At 58.5% G+C, this 21,684-nt stretch overlaps 9 protein-coding genes across 9 annotated transcripts; 5 read left to right on the top strand and 4 right to left on the bottom strand.

Annotated features, from left to right (window-relative positions):
• Positions 1-465: 465 nt before the first annotated feature.
• On the bottom strand, positions 466-1,639 carry HIS1 (ATP phosphoribosyltransferase; the record flags this gene model as incomplete). Its single annotated transcript, XM_047982790.1, has 4 exons — positions 466-836; positions 892-1,428; positions 1,508-1,542; positions 1,623-1,639. 4 exons carry the CDS (start codon positions 1,637-1,639, stop codon positions 466-468), a joined length of 960 nt encoding a protein of 319 aa, XP_047838758.1.
• Positions 1,640-4,406: 2,767 nt separating this feature from the next.
• On the top strand, positions 4,407-6,911 carry JDV02_001820 (uncharacterized protein). The gene is made up of 4 exons (XM_047982789.1): positions 4,407-5,518; positions 5,586-6,125; positions 6,181-6,520; positions 6,578-6,911. Exons 2-4 carry the CDS (start codon positions 5,732-5,734, stop codon positions 6,834-6,836), a joined length of 993 nt encoding a protein of 330 aa, XP_047838757.1. The 5' UTR covers positions 4,407-5,518; positions 5,586-5,731; the 3' UTR covers positions 6,837-6,911.
• Positions 6,912-8,131: 1,220 nt separating this feature from the next.
• JDV02_001819 (uncharacterized protein) lies at positions 8,132-8,850 on the top strand (the record flags this gene model as incomplete). The annotated part of the gene is made up of 2 exons (XM_047982788.1): positions 8,132-8,430; positions 8,604-8,850. The coding sequence occupies 2 exons, from the start codon at positions 8,132-8,134 to the stop codon at positions 8,848-8,850; spliced, it is 546 nt and encodes a 181-aa protein (XP_047838756.1).
• A 310-nt stretch (positions 8,851-9,160) lies between these two features.
• HEM12 (Uroporphyrinogen decarboxylase) lies at positions 9,161-10,714 on the bottom strand. Its single transcript, XM_047982787.1, has 5 exons — positions 10,582-10,714; positions 10,482-10,523; positions 9,878-10,413; positions 9,410-9,800; positions 9,161-9,347 (listed from the first exon to the last, which is right to left on the bottom strand). The coding sequence occupies exons 1-5, from the start codon at positions 10,634-10,636 to the stop codon at positions 9,274-9,276; spliced, it is 1,098 nt and encodes a 365-aa protein (XP_047838755.1). The 5' UTR covers positions 10,637-10,714; the 3' UTR covers positions 9,161-9,273.
• Positions 10,715-11,147: 433 nt separating this feature from the next.
• On the top strand, positions 11,148-12,074 carry JDV02_001817 (uncharacterized protein). The gene is made up of 2 exons (XM_047982786.1): positions 11,148-11,454; positions 11,525-12,074. Exons 1-2 carry the CDS (start codon positions 11,389-11,391, stop codon positions 11,813-11,815), a joined length of 357 nt encoding a protein of 118 aa, XP_047838754.1. The 5' UTR covers positions 11,148-11,388; the 3' UTR covers positions 11,816-12,074.
• Positions 11,881-15,519, bottom strand: JDV02_001816 (uncharacterized protein). The gene has a single exon (XM_047982785.1). The coding sequence runs from the start codon at positions 14,603-14,605 to the stop codon at positions 11,969-11,971; it is 2,637 nt and encodes an 878-aa protein (XP_047838753.1). The 5' UTR covers positions 14,606-15,519; the 3' UTR covers positions 11,881-11,968.
• Positions 15,520-16,090: 571 nt separating this feature from the next.
• On the top strand, positions 16,091-18,256 carry SEC9 (Protein transport protein S9 plasma membrane t-SNARE). The gene is made up of 2 exons (XM_047982784.1): positions 16,091-17,549; positions 17,608-18,256. The coding sequence occupies exons 1-2, from the start codon at positions 16,308-16,310 to the stop codon at positions 17,665-17,667; spliced, it is 1,302 nt and encodes a 433-aa protein (XP_047838752.1). The 5' UTR covers positions 16,091-16,307; the 3' UTR covers positions 17,668-18,256.
• Positions 18,257-18,427: 171 nt separating this feature from the next.
• Positions 18,428-20,881, top strand: prh1 (RNA helicase). Its single transcript, XM_047982783.1, has one exon. The coding sequence runs from the start codon at positions 18,479-18,481 to the stop codon at positions 20,810-20,812; it is 2,334 nt and encodes a 777-aa protein (XP_047838751.1). The 5' UTR covers positions 18,428-18,478; the 3' UTR covers positions 20,813-20,881.
• On the bottom strand, positions 20,763-21,610 carry JDV02_001813 (uncharacterized protein). Its single transcript, XM_047982782.1, has 3 exons — positions 21,301-21,610; positions 21,058-21,157; positions 20,763-20,968 (listed from the first exon to the last, which is right to left on the bottom strand). The coding sequence occupies exons 1-3, from the start codon at positions 21,526-21,528 to the stop codon at positions 20,895-20,897; spliced, it is 402 nt and encodes a 133-aa protein (XP_047838750.1). The 5' UTR covers positions 21,529-21,610; the 3' UTR covers positions 20,763-20,894.
• Between the last annotated feature and the right edge of the window lie 74 nt (positions 21,611-21,684).

Genomic DNA, 21,684 nt, shown 5'->3' with positions numbered 1-21,684 from the left:
ATGGACAGCTTCAGGATTCAGAGAGAAAAAAATTCGCGTCTTCGACTTATGCGCAGCGTACGTTATTGTACGGGTGCAATTTGCTCCGGCCTGGATTCGGCCAGGGACGGCCGCAATGCAGCACCCACGCAGAGTTCAAACAGCTGCGATGCGACGTAGCAAGGCACTCCCGTGTCCCAAGTGAGGAAGTTGTTTATCCAGGACTGCACCTATCGATCGCGGTTACTTTTTGGTCGTGTGCCCCGGGTATTCGACACCCTCTTCTGCCGCATCCACCTCACCACACGAGTCTGGCATCACCTGGGCTTATCCAACTACCGATTTCTTGATCGGAAGGCTCACACGCAGCGAGAGCACTTCCCCGAAGTATCAAATCCTCACGACGCTATCGTAGCCCCTGTCACCTAGTCACATTGGTCCTTGTTGATTTGCGCCGGGGCTGCCCGAGTCGCATTGGGAAGGCCTTCATCGTGTGTTGTGAATGTCAAGAACCAGCACGTCGTGTGCACCCACCCGGGTCAAGTCATCCATGACCAGGGCAAGCTTCTTCTTCTCCACCATGGAACTGACAGCGACCCAGCCATCTGCGTCCAGCGTCGTCACAGTGGGGGCTCGCTTTCCGGGGGTGATCTTGGTCGCTTCAGGAAGCCTCGATCGCTCGATGTTGTACTGACAGAGAACGTATTTCTGGGCGGTAATGACGCCACGGATACGCGACGCGATGAGCTCGAGCATCTCTGGGTTCGACGGCGACCTTGACTTCACCAGCACCGCGGTGGAATCAACAACCGTGTCGATTGCCTTGAGCCCGGCCGCGCGCATGGTCTCGCCCGATTCTGCAGCGTGGTCAGTAACACTTTAACGCGACTATTCCGATCAGGTTTCACGCACCAACGAGATCCACGATACCATCAGCGACACCTAGCGCGCAGGCGGCCTCTACGCTGCCGCTGAGCTCCACGATCTTGGTGCGGAGCCTCCTGGAAGAGCCCTCGGAGGGGGTCACACCTGCCTCCGACTCAAGCTTGGAGAAATAGTCGGCGGCCAAGTTGACAAAGCTGGTGCCGATAGTACGGCCGATCAGGTCGCGGCCCGTGACGTATTGGCCCTTCTCGGGAACCTGCACCTGGAGACGACAGCCGCCGAAGCCCAAGTCCATGACCATGTCACAGCCAGAGGCATCATCGGTGCCCTCGGTAGAGTTGGAGTCGCCGCGAACAGCGGCATCGTGTTCCTTGACCTGGTCCCAGCCAGTGATGCCGAGGTCGACGCGGCCTTGGCCTACGAAGGTGGGGATGTCGGCTGCGGGCAGAAAAACGAGCGCAATGGGCAGGTTCTTGACCAGAGCAATATCGAGTCGGTTTTCGCGGCGGAACTGGATATCGGCACCCTCGAGCAAGTTGAGCGCGGTCTGGTTCAGGCGGCCCTCTTTACCGAGTAGGGGCGACGGGTTAGCAAACCGGGCGCGTTCGCGGAGACATGTTTTGGTATGGGAGCGGTTGCTCACTTTTGGGCACGGCAAAGAGAAGGCGACCTTCAAGGCTGTGTGTTGTCCAGTAGTCAGCATGCTGAGTCCGACCAGGTACAGACGGGAGCCCTTTGGGCATCTGGGAGCGACCAACTTGTTGACCAGATCCATGGCGAATCAGGCCCGTGGGCAGCTTGTGGGTATCTTGAGCGATTGGCGTAGTTGAATGCGCCCGTTGCTGACAGCACGCAATCGATCTCGTTCCTGGACTGGAGCAGGCGATGGTGACTGACTGATGTGATGGCAGTCGAGTCAAGTTGGCGGGGTTCCTCTTGTGTGCTTTTTTTGTGTAGCTCGATCGAGGGACGCTCCGACCGCGGGGCAGGAGCGACCAGCTCGGCGGTGACTCGTCATGGCCAGACGGTGCAGGTGCAGGTGCTCATCAATTGCTGAACCGTCAGGCGGCAGGGTGGGGCAGGCAAGTGCAGCCCACCTGAATCCAATGGATGTCAGCTCCCAAAGGTACATGCTAGCTTAGATAGTCAGCCTGCAGCCGGAGGACGGGCCTCGACAACGTTGAGAGGGCCGGCCGGCACCGAGTGCGGCGTCACACACACGCGGTGCTGGCGAGCTGGAGCCACTCACTGCAATGCAATGACATGGTGGGCGGCTGAGACCTCGCAGGAATGACAGGGCCCGTCGACGGCACGTGTGGCGCAACAACGTTCTGCTCACTCGCACCTCGACAGCGGCCGTTGCCGTGCGATTTGTCACATATGTACGTAGTATGCACTTTGAAACTTGATTGTTGCGGGAATGTCCATTGTGACGAACTGAACAACATTACTACCTCGAACGAACGTACGTACGTACGAGTAGGTTTGGCCTCGACATTAGAGAGCGAGGATGAACAGAGAGAGGGCCAACAGGGCGGCGCACCGCACATACATACACTCCCCTATCTCATACATACACGCGCCTGTTAGATGTCTTACAGAGATCCCAAGCCAAAACTCGAGACGAACGACCCGAGGGGAGGAGGAAAATGGGATTCAGCTCCAGTTGACTGAGGCTGCTACCGCAAGTCGCAACAAAATGGCGCGTCAGCCACGGAGGAAGGTTGCATTACGGCCGAGGCAGGGCCAGCACACCCTTGCCGGCGATCCGTCCTGTTAGAACAGCTCCAAGAGCCGCTCGATGAGTGCGAGCCGGACCGGTCAAGCAGTCCAAGGGCCTCATCGGTCGACTCGTTCGCCACGGTGAAGTGGCCACGGTGAGTGACGGATCGAGACCCTTGTACAATATACTACTATTTCGTACTATCGTAGTATGTAGTATGCACGAAGAGAAGGGGTGGCAAGCAGCCCTCAATTTACTTGCATGTGGCGGTACATTTTCGTCTTCTGCTTATGCATGCATGCAGGAGAACGGAGTATGAAGCAGTCTGCGACTCTGAATGAGCCGATTGAGTTGCAAAGCTCTGTACGACAGGCACGGTCGAGAGGGAGAAAGAGGCTCAAGAGACCGCTTGGCTCACTGGCCTCCCCTGTCCATAGCGGGGCCCGGATCTTGACCGGTCGAGGCGGCGCCAGCAAATCGGGCGCGGGCGAGGCAGCGTTGCAGAAGAGCGATGGGAGTTGCTTGGGTCCTGTGCAACCACACGGCCCAGGAGGGCGGGGGAGAGTGCCGACGCTGGAGCGAGCTTCAGTGGCGTTGGAAAAGCGGCAGGCAAGCGGCCTGGATCTGACGGGCACGTATAAAAGGGTGCATGACGATGCTTAAATTGCATGACCTCGATTCCATGGGCGAGGCTAGCCTGGATATCCGCGGGGTCCTGTCCTCCCGTCGTCATGTCGGCGGTGCCTGTGTAAGTAAAGGCTAAGGTAGTAGGCAGTGAGTCAATGCTGCCCATTGGAGCAAGAGGCTAGAACCCGAGGAAAACGTGGGTATGCCAGTGGGGGAGGGGTGCCGCTTCGCAGCAGCCGATTCGATGAATATGATGGCGACGATGCACCGACCGCAGTGGAGGAGAGAGTACCTGCGCCTGCGTGGGATGGCGGTTACACACACAGGCGCGAGGTCCCCCAGGCCAGCATGTGCCGGCGCGCTTAGTATGAGGAAGGTAAGGTAGGGCTTGTTTGTTCAATCGTCGGATAAGGAATCATGTCCCTTTCCCGTCCCTGTTGTCCCTTTGTGGTGGGTGGCAGTAGGACGACGATACCGTTGAAAGCAGCACGGCTACCGCGACGGTGGGTAAGGTACTCTCACTCTGCAGGTGTCACGTCAAATTTACACCCACTGTGCCTTAGTACGTACCTCAGTCCCCCCCTCCCCCAAGGCGGTAACCGCCAGCGGCCTCGCGAAACAACGGGCCATCCGTAGGGGCGTGAATAATAAGACGATGCCTGCATCTCCGGCGTGGGATAAAACAAGGGCGTTCCGAGACGACCACGGGACTTTCTACCTCTGCCCCCCTCTCGCACGGGCTTTGCGTCTCCCGCCTTGGGTCGTCAAATTGCAGGCCTTCCATGGGGCGGGCCTGCCTGCCTTGATGCCGGCAGCCGGGCATGGAGAAGTCTCGCTGGCGGGCATTAATTGCTGAAGAGAAGCCATAGTTACCTACCTGCCCGCCCGGGTACAGGGTTGGACGAACATTGCGGAGGCGAGTCAAGAAACTGGAACGTTGCCGTCTCCTTGCAGTGTGGCATTGTCTGATGGTAGAGACGGGATATGTGGATGGATGGATGGATGGTGTTATTAGCAGTGCTTCTGTGCCCTTTTTTCCCTCTTCCTCCTCCCCTCCTCCCCGGCTCCCTCACCGAAGTCTCTTTTTTTTTTTTCCCACTCGCAAGTTGCTGTCGCATGGTCAAGGGCTTCTTTGCGAGAGGCTACTCCCCCCCCCCCCCTTTGCCCCCCCCCCCCTCCCCCACCGCGTGGCAGCTGCCTTTGCTGTGTCGTTGGCTCAATTCGGAGACGCGGCCTCACCCCAAACCTTGGTACCGAATACATTTGCCAACACGGACCCTGCCTAACCCCTCGGCTTAGTGGAGGAGCGCTTAGCACTGCTACCGTGTGCTGGTACTAAGGCAGGCACTAAATAAGGAAAGACGTCGGTCCAGCCTTGCCTCCCGCTGTCCGCCCAGGAAGGAGCTGTCCCGTAGGTACACATCGTCTTCCTTCCCACTCATTCGTACTTCGCGGCTTGTTGGACCACCAGCTCTCGGCCCTCCAATCGCGGCCCCCGTTGGCCAAGTCCACAACCACCACAACCACAACCACCACCATCTCCCCTTCGTCTTGTCTCCTCCTTCTCGCCTACCACAAATCAGTCGGCCTTCACAATCCGCCTGGCCAGTTTCCTCCCCTGCTCCTTTCTCATCCGCACACCGCACATTGCGCTCTCACTACACGCGCGTGTTCCGCTTTGAGAAATCGGGGCTCTCAGATTCGCTTGGCATCCGTCCGCCGCCAGACTTCCTGGGCAGAGAGAGTGGTCATGAACACCACGTACTCTGCCGACCAGCAGATGCCCGTGGCAGGCGCTGCGTATCCTCCCTCGTCGGCTCCCACGTCTGCCTCGACAGCAAACTCGACATCTCCGTATCCTCCCTACCAGCCGCCGCCACCGCCGCACCATCAGCAACAACAACATCAGCACCACGAGCACCACCACCCAGCGCCTCTTCAGAATCAGCACCCGCACTCGCACCACCACCTCCCACTTTCACACCAGCAGCATCCACGTCAACTCCAGCAGCTTCCTTCGCGACAGTCGCAACCGAGCCCTCACGACAGCCATGGCAACCACCAACCCCCGCCTCATCCTCACCCTCACCCTCATCAATCTGCCCAACCGCCCCTGCCGCCGTCCACATCTGCGCATCAACACCGCAGTATGATGCCGCCGCCCCAGCTTCAGCCACCTTCGTCAGTGACGCAAAGCCTTCCCCCCCCCAAACAGGAGGAACAGTCGGCGGCGGCAGCTTCCGAGGCCACAGCCATGCTCAAGTCCTACTCCAACGTGGATGATTCCACTGGCCGCAAATACCGGTTCGTGAATTTGACCTCTACTATCAGCTCTCGAGAAGACTTAAACTCATACCTCGTGCGTATACAGTTTGGATGTCGTTCAGCAACCCAAGCGCGCTCGCATGTGCGGCTTTGGCGACAAGGTCTCGACTCTCTCACCCAAATGCTCTTTGGTGGTCGTCGATCGGCAGTGACTGACACTTAGCAGGACCGAAGACCAATCACACCACCACCATGTGTACGGCTCATCATCACAGACGCTGGAACGGGGAGAGAAATAGACTGCAAGTGAGCCGACCTGGCCCGTGTCTGACCCTCGAATGCCGTCGGTCCACGGACGCTAATGATCCCGACAGTGCCATTGACCATTCCATGTTTGTACTCAACGTGGACCTCTGGAGTGAGGATGGATCTCGCGAGGTCAATTTGGTACGGTCGTCCACCGGTAGTCCATCTATTTCATCCACAACACCCTATTCTTGGTCTTCGCTCAACAGCGGGGATCCGTCTATGAGTCCCTACCCTCAGCACCAACACGTTTTGGCATCCAGCCGCGATGGATCTTACCCCCCAGCGCAATCAGGACCCTACGTCCCGGACTACCAGGTGCAGCCCGGGTATAGTCAAGGTATGTTGCGTCTCCGAGAACCCGGCCTCTCCGTTTTGTTGACTCGCCCCTCCAGGACCTCCCCCCTTCCCACCAAACGGATCATATGGCCCTCCACAGCAGTACTTCCCGCAGCATCAAGGCTACAGACACGATGGCAGCGTGGCGCCATTGCCTTCGCAGACGAACATGGTTCAGTTCAATCGGAATGGCGTTCCTGTTGCTCCAAGCTACGGCCCCGGTCCGGCCGGGCTTGGGGGAGTAGCAATGGTGGGCAACCAGCCGCAAGGCATGTTCACGCGCAACCTCATCGGAAGCTTGGCAGCAAGCGCTTTCCGTCTCAGCGACACAGCGGATCACATTGGCATCTGGTTCGTGCTTCAAGATCTCAGCGTTCGTTCAGAGGGAACTTTCCGGTACGTCTTGCGGTACAGAAGAGATGTTGGTTGCTCGTGACTGACTAGAAAGTCCAGCCTCAGGTTCTCCTTTGTCAACGTTGGAGCGCGCGGTGGATCCCGTCGTGATGGAAACGCCCCGAAGATCAACACCGGTCGAGCCCCAATCCTAGCATCCTGTTTCAGCTATCCATTCACCGTCTTCTCAGCCAAGAAGTTTCCGGGTGTGTGCGAGAGCACACCGCTCAGCAAAACATTTGCGACGCAGGGAATCAAGATCCCCATCCGGAAAGATGCAAACGTCAAAGGCGGTGATGAGGACGACTATGGCGAGTAGTCTGGCCTCGATGCAGTGCCAATTAATCTGATCGCCTACTGCCAAGTCCAGCCCTGTCTTCGCAGGACCCCCCCCCCCGGCGAACTGCATGAAACGGGCGGTTCCCAAGGCGGCGCCCCTGGCCTGGCTCGCGTTGCCTGCATGCGGGCGAATCCACTTATGACAAGCTGCAAAGATCATCAGAGGACCAAAGCCCGTGGATTTCGATTCGAGGCGGCGGCTCTGGGACAGAAATGGCCAGTACACAGCGCGTCTCAATACCTGACGGCAATGGTGTCAGGCGAGGCGTGCTGGTGGTCGGGTTCTTCTCGAGGTCGAAGTTTACCAAGACCTGCCAGGGACCAAACCGCACTCGTGGAGGCGCGAGGCCGCAGCTCATTTCTCACTGATGGCCACTATCATGCTAGAGGACTGCGGAAAGGCTGCACAGCTGTTTACAGACGTAGCCACTGCCCGCTGCTGCCATGAGATTCTACTCAACCCACGACACAGGAACTGGGCTCAAGGTTTTGGTGGCTGGCTTCTTTGTCGGACCTTGGCGACGGATGGGGAGACGTGGAGCTCCTTCGCTAAATGACGACAGGTGATCGTTCTCGCGATTAATGGCATGAAGCCAGTGGCTGCTCTTGATGGTATGCCTCACAAGCCGTCATTGCCGACTTGCCAAGCCGCGATCACCAGGAGGCGGCGGATGGTTAGGGCGCTATCAGCACGAGCAGCTATCCAGCACATCGACCATCCAATGCTGAAGGCGGCCGACTCGCTCGATGTTATCAGATTTAACTACCTTGAGTGCACCTAGCAACTGCTGTCAACCCAATTTGAGTTGAGGTCGACGCTGTTGTACTTTGTATGCTGAACGGAGGATGCCTTCTTTTTGCCGCAGCGATAGGGCACTACCGTGAGGCAGTCCTGGGTCCGCCTAGGTTTAGGTACCTCGTTAGCGTCGCGCCACCGCGCTCGGCGCTGTGTGCTTAATGTTTAAAATCGTTCAATTGCCTCCCCTGTTCTCAACAACCGCCCCCCCCCCCTCCACCGCCTGTGAGCCAACAAAGTAACCCCCCCGCTACTTGTGCTGCGGCCTGCGATTCCTTGTCTCCCGGCCTGCACTTCGAGCACGTAGCGACTCGCGAGGCCACCCTATCGCAATACCACATCAGAGTCCTCTGTCGCCCTCGCCTCCTCGAGCTTGGGCACAACATTTTGTGTCCATTTCCCCTCCCCCGCCTCTGTCGGAAAACATCGTTGCGAAAGCGCGGACCGCCGACTCTGTCCTGAGCCAGCCAACGGCCAGTATGGCGTCTCCGGCCGGAAACAACAGCGAGGGCAGCAGCAAGCCGCAGCCGCAGCCGCAGACGCTGACGTCTGAGCAGCCGCCGCGGCCGTCGAGCTCAGCGGCGTCGCAGCTCTCGTCGCACGGCCGCGGGGGCGCTGGCAACATGGCCGATGCCCGGCAATCGCCCAAGCTCAAGCCGTCGGACCTCGAGACGCCCGTCCTCAAGAAGCCCGTCGTGACCACGGGCCGCGGCGGCACCGGGAACATGGCCAAGAACGAGGACCCGTATGAGACTCGCCTGCGCCAGGACGTTGAAGGGTACGCCCACGAAAGAGACCCCTCCACCCTTTCACCGTGTTCCTGTTTTTCGCACCGAACCGCCCCTCCCCCGTCTTGCCCCCTCGTACCCGGTCCTCGGGCGGTCCTGGTCTGGACCGTTACAGTGCTGGTCCTGGTTTGAGCTCACAGACTGACGTGCGAACGACACACAGCATCCCCCGCCGGTACTCGTCCGGCGCGCAACACGCAGGCCGAGGCGGCGCCGGCAACTTCTTCCGTGACGACGACAACGGCGGCGGCGGCGCCGACCTGGCGCGCAAGGGCAGCCGCGAGCAGGCTGTCGTGGACGACGGGGCCGCGCCCGCTGCGGGCCGGACCAGCAGTCCCGTCACGCCGGGCGCGAGCGACTCGCTCGCCGCCAAGGGCAAGAAGAGTTGGCTGTTTGGCAAGAAAGCGTAGGCGCTCGAATCCTTTGATATTCTGCCTGCGCGGCCTACTTCCCCACTTTGTGTGTATTTTGTGTATCAGGTGTAGTGGCGTTGCGCTGCGTTGCGTTCTTCTTCTTTTTTTTTGGTGGCCAGGTCCAGGTTGTTACGCTTTCACCCCGTTGACGGGTCCCGCGGCAGTCAGCAATATCTTTGTTGCTGGTTCCGCTCGAAAGGGCGAGGGTGTTCGTTGGTTGGCAGGCGCGAGGGTAAGCTTCACAGGACACAAAAAGATACCATGATATGTTTCACCAGGAGCAGGAGGGGAGAAGGATCATATATACGCGGAAATTTTATTCACATCGCCTCCCACGAGACCTTATCACATCTAAACCCCCTTTGAACGTTTCGATCGCATGTATCAGATCGACTTGTCCAGCATAATATCCGCCGGCGCTCAGGCCTTAGTCAGACGGTGAATCTCTTCAAAGAAATGCCTGAGGTTGTCCGGGTTGACGCCGGGCGTGATGCCTAACGCGTATGATTAGCGCAAACGTTGCGAGCGGTCTGTTGTGTTGGCTAGGGAGGCTCACCGTGGCCCAAGTTTGCGATCCAGCCCTTGTTCCCGACCCAGAAGCCCTTGACCATCTGCTCCACCGCCTCGGTGATGGCTTCCTTGGTGCCATACAGGACGCCGGGATCAGCGTTGCCTTGGAAGACGACGTTGCGAGAGCCTCTGATCTTGACTGCCTCGGCCGGGTCCTGCAGCCAGTCCATCCCAACAACGTTGTAGCCAAGGTTGCAGGCCGAATCCAGGGCGTGCCAGGCACCCTTGGGGAAGACCGTCATCGGGACGGCATCGAGGCCCATGCTCTTCAGCTTCTCAGGCAGCTTTTTAGAGATAATCGCCAGATAGGGCTCGGAGAATCGACTGAAAGAGGTCGGGCCAAGTTCTCCAGCCCATGAGTCGAACACCATCACCAGCTACTCAGCCCAGATATTGTCAGCCACGCGAGCATTATGCGTAGTACTGCTCGGAGTGCGATGCGTCAAAGCCATACCTGAGCTCCGGCCTTGACCTGGAGGGCAAGGTGCTCGACGCAGATGTCGGCAATTTTGTGCAGCAGCTTCTTGGTTTCTTCTGGGTACTTGTAGATCCACGTCTTGCTTTGTGCAAAGAGCTTGGTGCCGCCACCCTCGACCATGTAACAGAACAGGGTCCAGGGCGCGCCGCAGAAGCCAATCAAGGGGACCCTGCCAGCCAGCTTCTTCCTCGTGAGCGTGATCGCCTTGTAAACGTAGTCGAGCTCGTCGGCGACGTTGACCGGCCGGTCGAGGACGGTCTGATACTGGCCGTCGGTGGGCGACTGCAGGGGGTTCGGGAAGTGCGGGCCCTTCTTGTCCACCATCTCGACCACCATGCCCATGGCTTGAGGGATGACGAGGATGTCGGAGAAGATAATGGCGGCATCCAGGAGCCCGGCATACCGCTCGACGGGCTGGAGCGTCAGCGTCGACGCGACCTCGGCGTCGCGGCAGCACTCAAAGAAGTCGCGGTTTCCCTTGGCCTCGTGGTACTCGGGCAGGTAACGACCAGCTATTTCTCGTCAGCGACCCGGGAGGTGGCCGTGAGCGCTTCGATCAGAATCGCGAGGTTCGGCGCACCTTGTCTCATCACCCACATGGGCGGGCGCTCGACCTTCTGTCCTGGTTCAGCGAGTCAGTGGCGAGCAGGAGTGCGCGCGAGGGGCCAGCGTCTGCTTACCCCATGCTGCTCGAAGCAACAGGTCGTTTTGCAAAGGCTCGAATGAGTGCTCCATGGTGTCCCGAGTGAACAGGTCGGCGAGGCGTGGGAGACGAGACCTGAGTGTCGGATTTGTAAGTAGAGCCCAGTGTCGAACCCAGCCTGTGTTCTAGCAGCACAGAGTCACCCCGCCATCCGAACGCGGGTCATGACGGTGGGGTTCGGTCCTCGGCCGTTGCACCGAGCTCCTTCAGCAGGGATTTTCATGAGGGTACCTGAGCCTTAGGTAAGGTACTTTGTACTTTAAATGTTTCTAAAGTATATACTTTGACAAGCACTTGAGCCTATGCTGAAGTTAGTGGTCAGTCTGGTACCAACAAAGTAGTCAATGCGCTCATGCCCCTGGAGATATGTATCTTGAGCCCTAGGGCAAGGTACCTCCCTGCTGCCTACCTATCTTCGCCGAGACAGCGCACCAGGGCCAAGCTACAGTGTACTAAGGTAAGATACCTACATAAATCGCCCCCCACTGTACGAAGTACTTGCCACTGCCGCATCGCCCACCGGAGCCCAACGGCCCGTGTGCAGTACGTACTGGGTTCTCCACGACAGCTGCTGACAACAAGGTCGCGCACCGGGGGAGCAGCTACCGCGAGTTCGTCAGTGGCCACTGGTAAAGCTGCCAACGTCCCGTCACCAACCAAGTCTCAATCCCGCGACGAACGCGCCCGACGTCGCACCCTTTCCACGACACCCTCAACTCTGCCAATACCCTAGCTACCGTCGACGCCATCTCGCCCGCTCAATACATCCTCCCCTTCATTCGCGATGCCGTCCGAACGCGACTACCAGATCCGCCCCATCGCGCCAGACTCGGTCATGCACAATTCCAAGGTCCGCCTTGCGCAATCCTCGCCCCCGGCGCTCTTTTGCCTCCTCTAACACTCTATCTCTCGTCCTATAGACCTTGTCCAACCTTCACAGCCTCGCCGGCTCGCTGTTCGGCGTCAGCGCCGGCATCCTCGGCCTCGAGTCCTACAGCGGCTTCCTCTTCTACCTCATCTTCTCAACCATCACGACCCTCTTTTTCTACGTCTTACAAGTTGCCCCCGAGTCGCTCAGGGAAAAGAGGCCAGTTCTCGACACTGGTCGCTACTTCCTCAGCGCACTGGACTTTTGGACGAGCGGGATAGTTGGAGGCTTGTCTGGCTTTGTGTTGACGTGGACGTTGTTTTACGGTTTAGTGAGGGCATGAAGAACTGCCAGCCTACATACGCAACGAGGTCAATCGATAATTCCTGACGTATGGTGTCATGAGCGTGCGTTCCGAGAGCTAGTATTCGATTTACGATGTCTAAAATGGAAATCCGGCCGTTGATGTTCCAAACAGAGCCAATGCCGCTGGAACTCAATCCACAATCTCAATCACGCTACCTACATGGCCCTCGAGTCCTGACCTATCCTGGCTTCCACCTTCAAGAAGAATAACCTTGGAGCCCATCTCGATCCACTCCCGATTATGCAGCAGCTCAAGGCTGACCTCCCATATCTGCCCGACGCCGTACGGGTCTGTGATGCCAGCATCCTCGATCCCATCTCCGCTCAGACTGAACAAGTCGTCAACATCGTCTGTCGCCCCTTTGCCTGTTGCATTGAGCCACCCGCTGCGAGAGACTCGGAGTATCCGCGCCGCAGCACGAACGCTGGCGACGTATGCGTTCACAAATGAACCAACAGCCAGGCTTTGCACGGTAGGGTCTGCAAACGTTGCTGTGAAGCCGCTGGCAGCCTGTAAAGATAGACCCGTGTCAAGCATATGCTTTGAGGGTATCGCCAGAACCATGCCACGGCGGATGCGGGGCACCTCGCCGGCAGTCACCTCATCATCGGGCGAGCAATGGTCCGCGTCAAGCCCCAGAACAAGACCAACGGATCCGGCCTGCCCGGCTTCGAGCGTTCGCACTGGGAGCCGTAGATTGCGAATGCTCACAATCTGAGCCTTGTGCCACTCCCCCGCGATGGCTGATGCAGAAACCGCATTCTTCATGGCGATCCGGGCTAGCTCCGCCGACGAAGGATGCGATATTGATAGCCCATAATTCCCTGGCGACGGGCGATCGTCCATCGCTACGCCAAAGCCACGGCATTCCTCATCCTCAGGCTGAAAGGGGCCGACCACGATCTTGTCGCCCACCGAGAGGCTACCGAAACGGACATACCCCGAGACGACGACGCCTTGGTCCGCCCTGTGCCCCGAGCCTGATGCCAACGCGCCGTATGAGCTCGCCAGGTTGAAGGTATCGTCAACATGAAACAGGCACTTGGGCTGCTCCGGATTCAACGCCAGCCCGACGTAGTCTCGCGCTGTCGGGGCCGGTGGCAAAGGCAACCCGTCGAGGAGTGCATGGATGAGGCCGATGCCGATGCCCTTGACGGAGCTCGTCAGCACGATAGGAACATGCGATGTCAGGCTGCCGCTATCCTCGATACTCTGCACAACAGCTCTGACCTTTGCGCGGTCCTCTGCCGGGATCTGCTTAAGATCGTCATGTTGTCTCTGATCAGGCTGGAGAATTTTGGGGACCCTCCCGGCTTCCTTAATGGCGGTGAGAACCTTGCCCATAGTTTTTTGCAAGCTAAGCTTGGATGCCAAGTCTAACTTGGTAATGACAATCGCCATTGGCACGTCCAACTTCAGCGAGAGGGTCAAATGAGCCTTGACGAGGTCGACGCTGGCAGCGGCTGCCCCAAGAACATCCTGCGCGGACGAGGTCGCCCCGACGCCGTTTGAAACTCCTTCATACGCGTCCGCAGCGATGCAAAGGATACTCCAATGCGGTGCCCAGTTCATAAGGCCGCGCAGGACTGTACGTCGATAGCGAGGGTGTCCTCCTGAGTCGGACACAAAGACCAGCCTCCCATTCTCGGCGCAGTCGTGAATGTCTATCCACGACTCGATGTTGCCTTGGGAGAAATTGAGAATGTTCTGGTCCTTGTATCCTATGAGTTCCTGGGCAATTGAACTGGTGACGCCTGAGACCAGTTCGTGGCGGTGCTTGAGCAGAGACAGACGACTCTTCCCACGTCCATTGTCCAGCGTTCCCGTAGAGAGGGTACCAAGAAGACTCGACTTGCCGGATGTGGTCGGACCAGTGAGGGTGACCCGGAGTTGCGGCGTTGCAGAACTTCCTCGTCTCGGCTCCGCCACGAGTTCTGGGGTGTTGGCAGTCTTGACGCCAGTGGACTCGCCAGAACTCAAGTCTTGTTCAGGCTGCATGTCATCTCGAAGGCCGAGATCTGGCGTCACCATGGCCTCCGCCACCCATAGCTTTCCACACCTGGTCTGGTGAGTTTGGGCTGGAGTTGCGCCGTCCTCATGGTCGACAGCCTCGGTCCACTCGCATTCGCCGACAATGACGGTGCGAACGACGCGAACGGTACAGCCGAGGCTGGCTGCCATGACGCGCAAGGTCGCAATGCTTTCACTCATCTCATCCTTTGTGAGGCCGACAAGCGTGCCATCGTCGGAGACACCGATCTCATACAAGGCGCCTCGAGACTCCTCAAGACCTGGCACCAGCGCCTCAAGCTTGACCGGCGATTTGAGGTCGACGGAATCGTCCGGGAGCCTGGGGATTATCAACTCCTTGGAGCTCGTCGCGTGGTAGGGCGACGACTGTTGCAGCCTCCAGAGGAGCTGGGTTGTCAGATGCTGGAGACGCTCCTGGCGAGGCTGACTCGAGGCAGCGGGCGTGACCGGCGACGACTTTGCCGGGTTTGCATCTCGCGGTCCGGCTTGCTGAGAACCGCTCGCCTGCCTGACAGTACTGACGAACTTGTATGTCCGTCTCGGCCTGAGGAGAAGATGGAGCTTGTACTCTGTCGGGCCTTCCTGCGGCTCAGCCTGCAGCTTGGTGACGCCATAGTCGGAGAGTAAGGCGGGCGCTGGTGAAAGCTTGGGTGGCTGGTTACTCGCGTCTTCTGGGGCGAGCCAGGGAGAGGACACCCTTGGCGGATCAGGGTCGTAAGTGAATATCGAAGCCATGGGCGAGGGTAGGATAGATTGACTGCAGTTTAGATTGTGGCGCGTACGAGCCGTCGTTTTGCTAAGGACTGGGCTCTATCGTTTCCAAGCGTTGAGGGCACGTGTATTCGAGTAATCATTTTCGATAAGACGGTGCTGTTCTGCCAGTCTGAGCGTTGAGAGCAAAGACGATGTAGGGGGGAGGGCAAGGCTGAAGAGGCTCGGGCTGGTTTATTAAGAGTCATGCCCGGGAGGTGAGGTCACCAGTCACCGCCGTCGCCTGGAGCCCATTGACAGCCGTGGTTGGCCGCAGCTTCCATGTTAGTAATTGGCCAGGGCGGCGCTAGACTGGCCAACTGAACAAGGTCGCTCAGTGAGGTGGTTTTCCACGAGGCACCGAGCACAAGCGCACCGACCTGTACGAAGTACTAACGTAGCCGATAATCATCAGAGGCACTTTGCAGCTTTGCAGTCATCTACAGCTGTACCTAATTTGAGAGCAACGCCCACAGTCGAGTCGTTGGCCATTTTGCACCAAAGTGTCCAAGTACACTTCAGGAAGGCAACTTAGTAACTACCTACCTAATAGTAGTATCTTGAAGATGATCCCAAGACACCGCGGGCCGGTTGGTTGTTTCTCTCCGCAATTCGCCTCAAAGGGAAATAGTGTGGAACGGGGCAACACGTCTTGAGCACGAAGCACCCAGCGTCGGGCGGCCTGGAGTCGACGTTGGGCAGGCCCCAGCCCGCTGAAGACGGGATCGCGTACCTACTTATCTCCAGGCTATCTTCAGCGGGCGACTGGCTGCACGCCCTGGCAGAGCCAGTTCAGATTCGATCTGCGTCAAGAGCCAGACATGGCCTCAGGGTGTAAGCGAGCGACGTGCAAGAGGATGAAGGCTTGTTGAAGGACGCTGCGCACGCGAATGCTAAATTTGGCGCGTCATCATCGGCGGTGGCTCAGCTGAGCCTCGTGGTCCCTTGGTAGGTACTAAGGTTCCAGGTTGCCATTGGATCCATCGCACACCGGATTTTTAGGTAGCTCTCAGTGACCAATTGGTGGCGCATCTCAGGCATTTCCCGCCAGTTGGGCAGCACTTGCAACCTGAGTCGTTCTTTGAAGAATGCCAGGTACTGCAGGACAGTACGGCAGCACAGTGCTGTACCTGCGACGGTTGATGCTGAAGACGAGACCCCGCTATCCCGGGCTGGTTAGTGCCCAACAGGTTACAACGCAGCCGTAGGGCCCTGAGGCAGCGACACAGGCCCCCCTGTCGGTTGAGGGCGAAGTGCCCGCCCTGCATTCCATTTCGTTAGCGTACCTAGGTAGTACCTACCGCGGGGTCTGCAGGCCATGAGCCACCATGCCGCCTCACCAGCAGGGGCCTTCCAGGTTCTCCCGCGTTTGAGGTGGTGGTGCCGTTCCAGAGCGCTGAGACCGTAGTTACCTAGTGAGCCGGTTCCATGTCAAAACCGCATGTTCGAGAGCAAGCACCACTGCTCCACTTCTCAATCAACTCAAGGTGACGCTCTCCCGCTTGTCTGGTTGCCTTTCCTTTGAACCTCCACACACCACGCCTCTGGTAACTCGGTCGCTCCGACGTTGGCAGTCGACGTTCAATCTTCCTCCCTTCTTCTCCTCCTTCTGCGTCGCGCATTCCAGCCGCTTTTTGCGCCTGCAATACCGCTACGATTAATCTATTGCATTCCGCTCCACGACGCCATGAAGAAGTTCGGCTTCGGCAAGAAGGGCAACAGCGGTGACGAAGGTGACGACTCCAACCGCTCTGCCCTCTTCGGCCGCAAGAAATCATCTCCAGCACCGCAATCCGACAACCCCTATGCCCAGCAAGGCCCCGCAAGCGATCCCTATGCCGATACCGCCAAGTACGCCAACGTAACCCCCTACCAGCAGGCCCGCCAAGGCATCAGTGGTGGCCCCCGACCTGGCGGCACTCTAGCTGGCCCCCAGTCATATGGCGATGCGCCCCGTGACCCGGACAACTACGGTTCTGCGCCGCAGCCGTCGGGTTATGGCGCCAACCGCTACGGCTCGGGCGGGGGTTACGGCTCAGATCGCTACGGAGGCAGCAGCAACGCCGCTCCGACCCCCGGTGCTAGAGGCCCCGGTGGCTACGGTGGTTTCGGGCGGGCCAACGACAACGCGCCCGACGAAAACCGCGATGCGCTCTTTTCCGGTGCGCAGGAACGCCTCGCCAACAGAGCGGAGCAGCCTCCAGCCGCATCTGCAACTTCCCCGTCCGGCGCGTATGGGCAATCCGGGACCGCTGGGGGTTCGTATGGCGGATATGGCGAGCAGCGAGAGCTGACGGCAGAGGAGCAAGAGGAAGCAGAGTATCAAGCCATCCTGACGGAGAAACGACAGGTCCAGCAAGAGAGCGCGTCGTCGGTATCACGCTCGGTACAAATGGCCAGACAGGCCAACGAAGTCGGGCAGGCGACGCTTGCCCGGCTCGGTGCTCAAGGCGAGCGACTCCACAACACGGAGAAGAACCTCGATCTGGCCGCGAATCAAAACAAGATTGCCCAGGACAGGGCCGCGGAGCTCAAGACCCTGAACCGAAGCATGTTTGCCGTCCATGTCGGCAACCCCTTCACCTCCAAGCAGCGCCAGCAAAAGGCGGATGACGAGGTCTTGAACCGCCATCGTACAGAGCGAGATCAGCGAGAGTCGACGCGTCGTGACGGTTACACCGCCAACCAACGCATGGAGTCTACGTTCCGCGACATCAACGCTGCGGGTCGCCCGCGGCAGCAACCTCGTAAGAAAGACTATGGCAAGTTCAACATGGACGATGAGGAGGGGGCCGACGAACTCGAGGATCAAATCGATGACGGCATCACTGAGCTCGAGGGCCAGGTGTCGATGATGAACATGGTGGGCCGTGCCATTGGCAAGGAAGTCGATTCGCAGAACAAGCAGATCGACAGGATCATGACCAAGGTATGCCGCTCCCCCTGCCCACTCGTGATCTCCGCCACTCACTGACCTGTGGCGACAGAGCGACGCGGTAGACGATGCCACCCGCATGAACAGGGAGCGTTTGGCTCGTATCCGGTAGTCTCCGCTGGAACCGGCGCAGGCGCAGGAACCTTGGGCGGGCGTTTTTCTTTGAATATGCGGCATGTTGCATTGCGAGTAACATAGATCTCGCTCCCGTAGGAGTGTTGGTCACAGTGGCATCCGCCGTTTTTCGGCGCGCAGCCTCGAGGGCTTTGAAGAGATGGAGTCGGCGTCGATGCGCTGTTATAGCCCCTCCATGTCACCTACGCATAGCATGCATAATCGATTCCAATTGGTAATAGACTCCAAAGCTGTGAGGGTGCTACTATTTGCAGGCTCCACACTGGACCAGGACCTTGTCTTCAGAATGCATCTCAGGGTGACGAGTGTCTGGGGTCCATTCCCCTGACTCAAGCTCTCCTATCAAAGTAGCGATCGTGTTACCTACAGGCTGTCTGGCACAGAGATGCCTTGCTCGACAACGACGACTCTCAGAGAGTGCCGAGCGTTGAGTGTTCTCACATGCCGGGGGCTGTCTGCAAGATGGCAAAGTAGCGGTATAACCAAGCCGGATATGGGCTTTTAGGGACTTTGATGCAATTCCAAAAGCAATCTCACCTGCGAAAGGCGAGATTCTGGCTTACGCGTGCTTTGGTGTGTTTTGTCGGTGTCTAAAGTCTGGCAGAGGAGGTGACAAAAGCTACCTGCTTGCGCATAGCGGGTGGCGGACCCATCAAGTACCTCCAACTTCGACCAGGACCCTTTTCGGGTGTCGACCCCAGAATAATTTTCACGCGCCATCTACTACCGCCAACTCACTCCACCAGTCTCACCAAGGGCATCTCGCAACACACCAGAGGCCGGAAACCATGGCGCCCGGCACCGCAGAGCAGCCCGCAAAGAGGCGCAAAAAGCAGCAGCCTTCCAATGTGATAACAATCGGAGGCAAAGCCTTCTCACTCGACAGTTACCTGGACCCAACCCCCAAGGCCCCTGGAACGAAACCGTCAGCGCCGCCATCAGAATCGGCCACGCCTGATCCAGAGCCCTCGACCGCAGCTGGTAATGCCGCGACCGCAGAGTCGAAGCCTGGCAAACGAAATTTGCCAAGGCAAGACAAGAAGGATAAGCCGCGCGTCAACAGCCAAGAGGACCGTCAGCTGCTCAAGACGAGAAAGGAACTTCCCATTTGGCAGCATCGCTCCGAGATTCAGGCCGCGCTCCGATCACGCGACAGCCATGTCCTCGTTCTGGTCGGCGAGACAGGCTCCGGAAAGAGTACACAGGTGCCGCAGTTTCTCTACGAAGAGCCCTGGTGCCAGCGCCGGAAAGTCAAGCTGCATGGTTCCCAGGACGAAGTCGGCGTTGGCGGCAGCATAGCCATCACGCAGCCTAGGCGAGTCGCGGCGACGACATTGGCTCAACGAGTGTCTCGCGAAGCTGGAACCCCTCTAGGGAAGGGGAGGCCGGATGGCCTTGTCGGCTACTCGGTTCGTTTCGACCATCAGGTCCCGCGGGGAGCCAAGATCAAGTTCCTCACCGAGGGTACGCTGCTCCAAGAGCTGCTACGGGATCCGTATCTGCGGCAATACAGCGCCGTGATCGTTGACGAAATCCATGAAAGAAGCCTGGATGTCGATCTACTCGTTGGATTCCTGAAGCAAATCTTGATGGGAGACTTGAAAGGCCGGGGCGGCATTCCCCTCAAAGTCATCATCATGAGCGCGACGGCAGACGTCGACGGCATCCGGCAATTCTTCAGCGACATTCCTGTCGCGGACGAAAACCAGGAGCGCGTTCAAGTGCTTCGCATAAAGGGTCGGCAGTTCCCTGTCGAGGTGATTCACGAGCCTCGGCCGGTTCCGGACATTCAGGACGCCCTGTTGAAACGCATCTTCAAGATCCATCTTGAGGAGGCCCTTCCCGGAGACATACTAGCATTTCTCACTGGCCAAGAGGAGATCGAGTCAGCCCAGAAGCTTATCGAAGAATATGCCGCAACGCTCGCCTCAAACGTGCCCAAAATAAAGGTTTGCCCACTTTACGGGCAGCTTTCAATGGAGGGGCAACGCGACGCCTTTTTACCCGTCAAGGCGTCGTTCACCCGTAAGATTGTCCTGGCCACAAACATTGCCGAGACGTCGGTGACGGTGCCTGGCGTTCGATACGTGGTGGATTGTGGCAAGGCTAAGGTGAAGAAGTACCGCCCGCGCCTCGGCATGGAGTCGCTCCTCGCCAAGGTCATATCAAAGTCGTCGGCACTACAGCGAACGGGCCGCGCAGGTCGTGAGGGGCCTGGCAAGTGCTTCCGGTTGTACGCTGAGAGCACTTTCGAGGCGTTCCAGGACGCAGATCTCCCTGAGATTTTGCGCAACGACGTCCTTGGCGCCGTGCTGACGATGAAGGCGCGCGGCATTCACGATGTTCTGGCGTTTCCTCTCATGGACACACCGGGAACTGAATCCATTGAGAAGGCTCTACTTCACTTGCACTATTTGGGAGCTCTCGCCGACGACGGGACAATCACGCCGGCGGGAGAGAAGATGGCAAGGTTTCCTCTGCCGGCACCGTACGGCGCGGTCTTGCTGACCGCTGCACACCCCGAGTTCGACTGTGTGAACGAGGCTATTGACATTGTATCCTGCATTACATCCGGCGACGACATATTTCTGCAGCTGCAATCAGAGGAGGCCCAGGAGCAGGCGGGAGCTCTGCGCAAAGAGATCCAAAGACGCGAGGGCGACATCATTACGTATCTGACAACCATGCAGCGCTACACAGGGGAGAACGCCGACAGGACCGACTGGTGCAAGCAGAGGAGGATTAATCTACGCAACATGCGGCAGGCGCTCAACATCCGCCGGCAGCTTCGGGGCATGTGTCTCAAGGAGAAACTTTTGGCGGAAGCGCCGCCACCAGATCCGCAACCATTTACGCCAATAGACCCCGAGAGGGCTGAAGTGATTCTCAAGTGTTTCATGAGAGGCTTCGCCATGAAGACGGCGATGCTGGCGCCAGACGGCAGCTATGTGACGATACAGGGAAAGCACGTGGTAGCGATTCACCCGGCGAGCGTCCTGCACGGGCAGAAGAAGGAGGCCATCATGTTTCTGGAGCACGTCTTCACGAACAAGAACTATGCCAAAAAGGTCAGCGCGATTCGAGCCAACTGGATCGTCGAGGCGATGGAGGCTAGATACTAGTAGAGGGCACTCTAATGTACATGGCAGATTACTGCTACTACAATTACATACATGCTCAGTAATTCCTGGCACTGCGGGCTCCTCAACCGGAGCCTCCCTCTCCACGGTGCTTTTGTATGGCCTGCATTAGCTCATACAATTGGTGTATTTGCTCCTCTGCGGCAGCGATGCAGCACGTCAGCGTCATGGTGTTCCTATGATATAGAGACAATGAATGGATAGCAAGGAGGCTGATATTAGCTCACCGCTCATCTTCTCGAGCTTGCCCTGCTCAATCTTGTCGCCAGCCCACGCGTCACCCTCGATCTTCTGGGCATACAGCTGCCACTCGGTCAAGAAACCAATCTAAATGACCACGGGGACAAGGTTGTCCGTCAGTCAGGTTGCCGTCCCGCCGCTCGCCGCTCGCCCCTCGTGAGAAGCAGGCAGAAGAGCCCGCAGCCACTGGGCGCCTGGGTGGGGGGTGTGAGGGAATATAGCAGGCTCACAAGGTGCGAGGGGTTGTCGATGCTGCGATGGGCGCGAAACTCGGCCTTGATGTACTCGTCGCCCAGGACGCGCATGTCGGCGGGCAGGTGCTTGCGATGCGCGCGCAGCAGCCGCCGGTAGAGCGGTATGGGCGGCAGCAGGGCCGTCGGCCTGGGTCTGAGCCCGCCGCCGCCGCCGCCGCCACCCTGCGTCGCGGCCGATGCCAGCCGTGTGAGCGATGGGCGCATCGTGGGCTGCAAATGAGGTTTGGGGATGGTTTGACGTCGGTCGGTTGTTAAGGTTGCTGCTTCCCGGCCCGGCACGGCAGCGAGATCGAGCACCCGAAAATTCGGCCCCACCAATAAATACTATACGCTTCTCACGCCTCGACTACCTTTTACTCA

This window comes from Purpureocillium takamizusanense, chromosome 1 (genome assembly GCF_022605165.1).
Source record: "Purpureocillium takamizusanense chromosome 1, complete sequence".
Taxonomy (NCBI): domain Eukaryota; kingdom Fungi; phylum Ascomycota; class Sordariomycetes; order Hypocreales; family Ophiocordycipitaceae; genus Purpureocillium; species Purpureocillium takamizusanense.
This window is presented reverse-complemented; position numbering and strand designations above follow the sequence as displayed.

What these genes read in the sequence shown, in the direction of transcription:
- JDV02_001820 (XM_047982789.1), top strand. Translation starts at nt 5,732, where the DNA reads ATGTGTACGGCTCATCATCACAGACGCTGGAACGGGGAGAGAAATAGA. An exon ending in GCAGCCCGGGTATAGTCAAG is followed by an intron (nt 6,126 to 6,180) that starts GTATGTTGCGTC and finishes TCGCCCCTCCAG; the next exon opens with GACCTCCCCCCTTCCCACCA. An exon ending in CGTTCAGAGGGAACTTTCCG is followed by an intron (nt 6,521 to 6,577) that starts GTACGTCTTGCG and finishes TAGAAAGTCCAG; the next exon opens with CCTCAGGTTCTCCTTTGTCA.
- HEM12 (XM_047982787.1), bottom strand. Translation starts at nt 10,636, where the DNA reads ATGGAGCACTCATTCGAGCCTTTGCAAAACGACCTGTTGCTTCGAGCA. An exon ending in GTTGCTTCGAGCAGCATGGG is followed by an intron (nt 10,524 to 10,581) that starts GTAAGCAGACGC and finishes TCGCTGAACCAG; the next exon opens with GACAGAAGGTCGAGCGCCCG. An exon ending in GATCGCAAACTTGGGCCACG is followed by an intron (nt 9,348 to 9,409) that starts GTGAGCCTCCCT and finishes CATACGCGTTAG; the next exon opens with GCATCACGCCCGGCGTCAAC.
- JDV02_001817 (XM_047982786.1), top strand. Translation starts at nt 11,389, where the DNA reads ATGCCGTCCGAACGCGACTACCAGATCCGCCCCATCGCGCCAGACTCG. An exon ending in CGGTCATGCACAATTCCAAG is followed by an intron (nt 11,455 to 11,524) that starts GTCCGCCTTGCG and finishes CTCGTCCTATAG; the next exon opens with ACCTTGTCCAACCTTCACAG.
- JDV02_001816 (XM_047982785.1), bottom strand. Translation starts at nt 14,605, where the DNA reads ATGGCTTCGATATTCACTTACGACCCTGATCCGCCAAGGGTGTCCTCT.
- SEC9 (XM_047982784.1), top strand. Translation starts at nt 16,308, where the DNA reads ATGAAGAAGTTCGGCTTCGGCAAGAAGGGCAACAGCGGTGACGAAGGT. An exon ending in TCGACAGGATCATGACCAAG is followed by an intron (nt 17,550 to 17,607) that starts GTATGCCGCTCC and finishes CTGTGGCGACAG; the next exon opens with AGCGACGCGGTAGACGATGC.
- prh1 (XM_047982783.1), top strand. Translation starts at nt 18,479, where the DNA reads ATGGCGCCCGGCACCGCAGAGCAGCCCGCAAAGAGGCGCAAAAAGCAG.
- JDV02_001813 (XM_047982782.1), bottom strand. Translation starts at nt 21,528, where the DNA reads ATGCGCCCATCGCTCACACGGCTGGCATCGGCCGCGACGCAGGGTGGC. An exon ending in TCGACAACCCCTCGCACCTT is followed by an intron (nt 21,158 to 21,300) that starts GTGAGCCTGCTA and finishes GTGGTCATTTAG; the next exon opens with ATTGGTTTCTTGACCGAGTG. An exon ending in CAAGCTCGAGAAGATGAGCG is followed by an intron (nt 20,969 to 21,057) that starts GTGAGCTAATAT and finishes TCGCTGCCGCAG; the next exon opens with AGGAGCAAATACACCAATTG.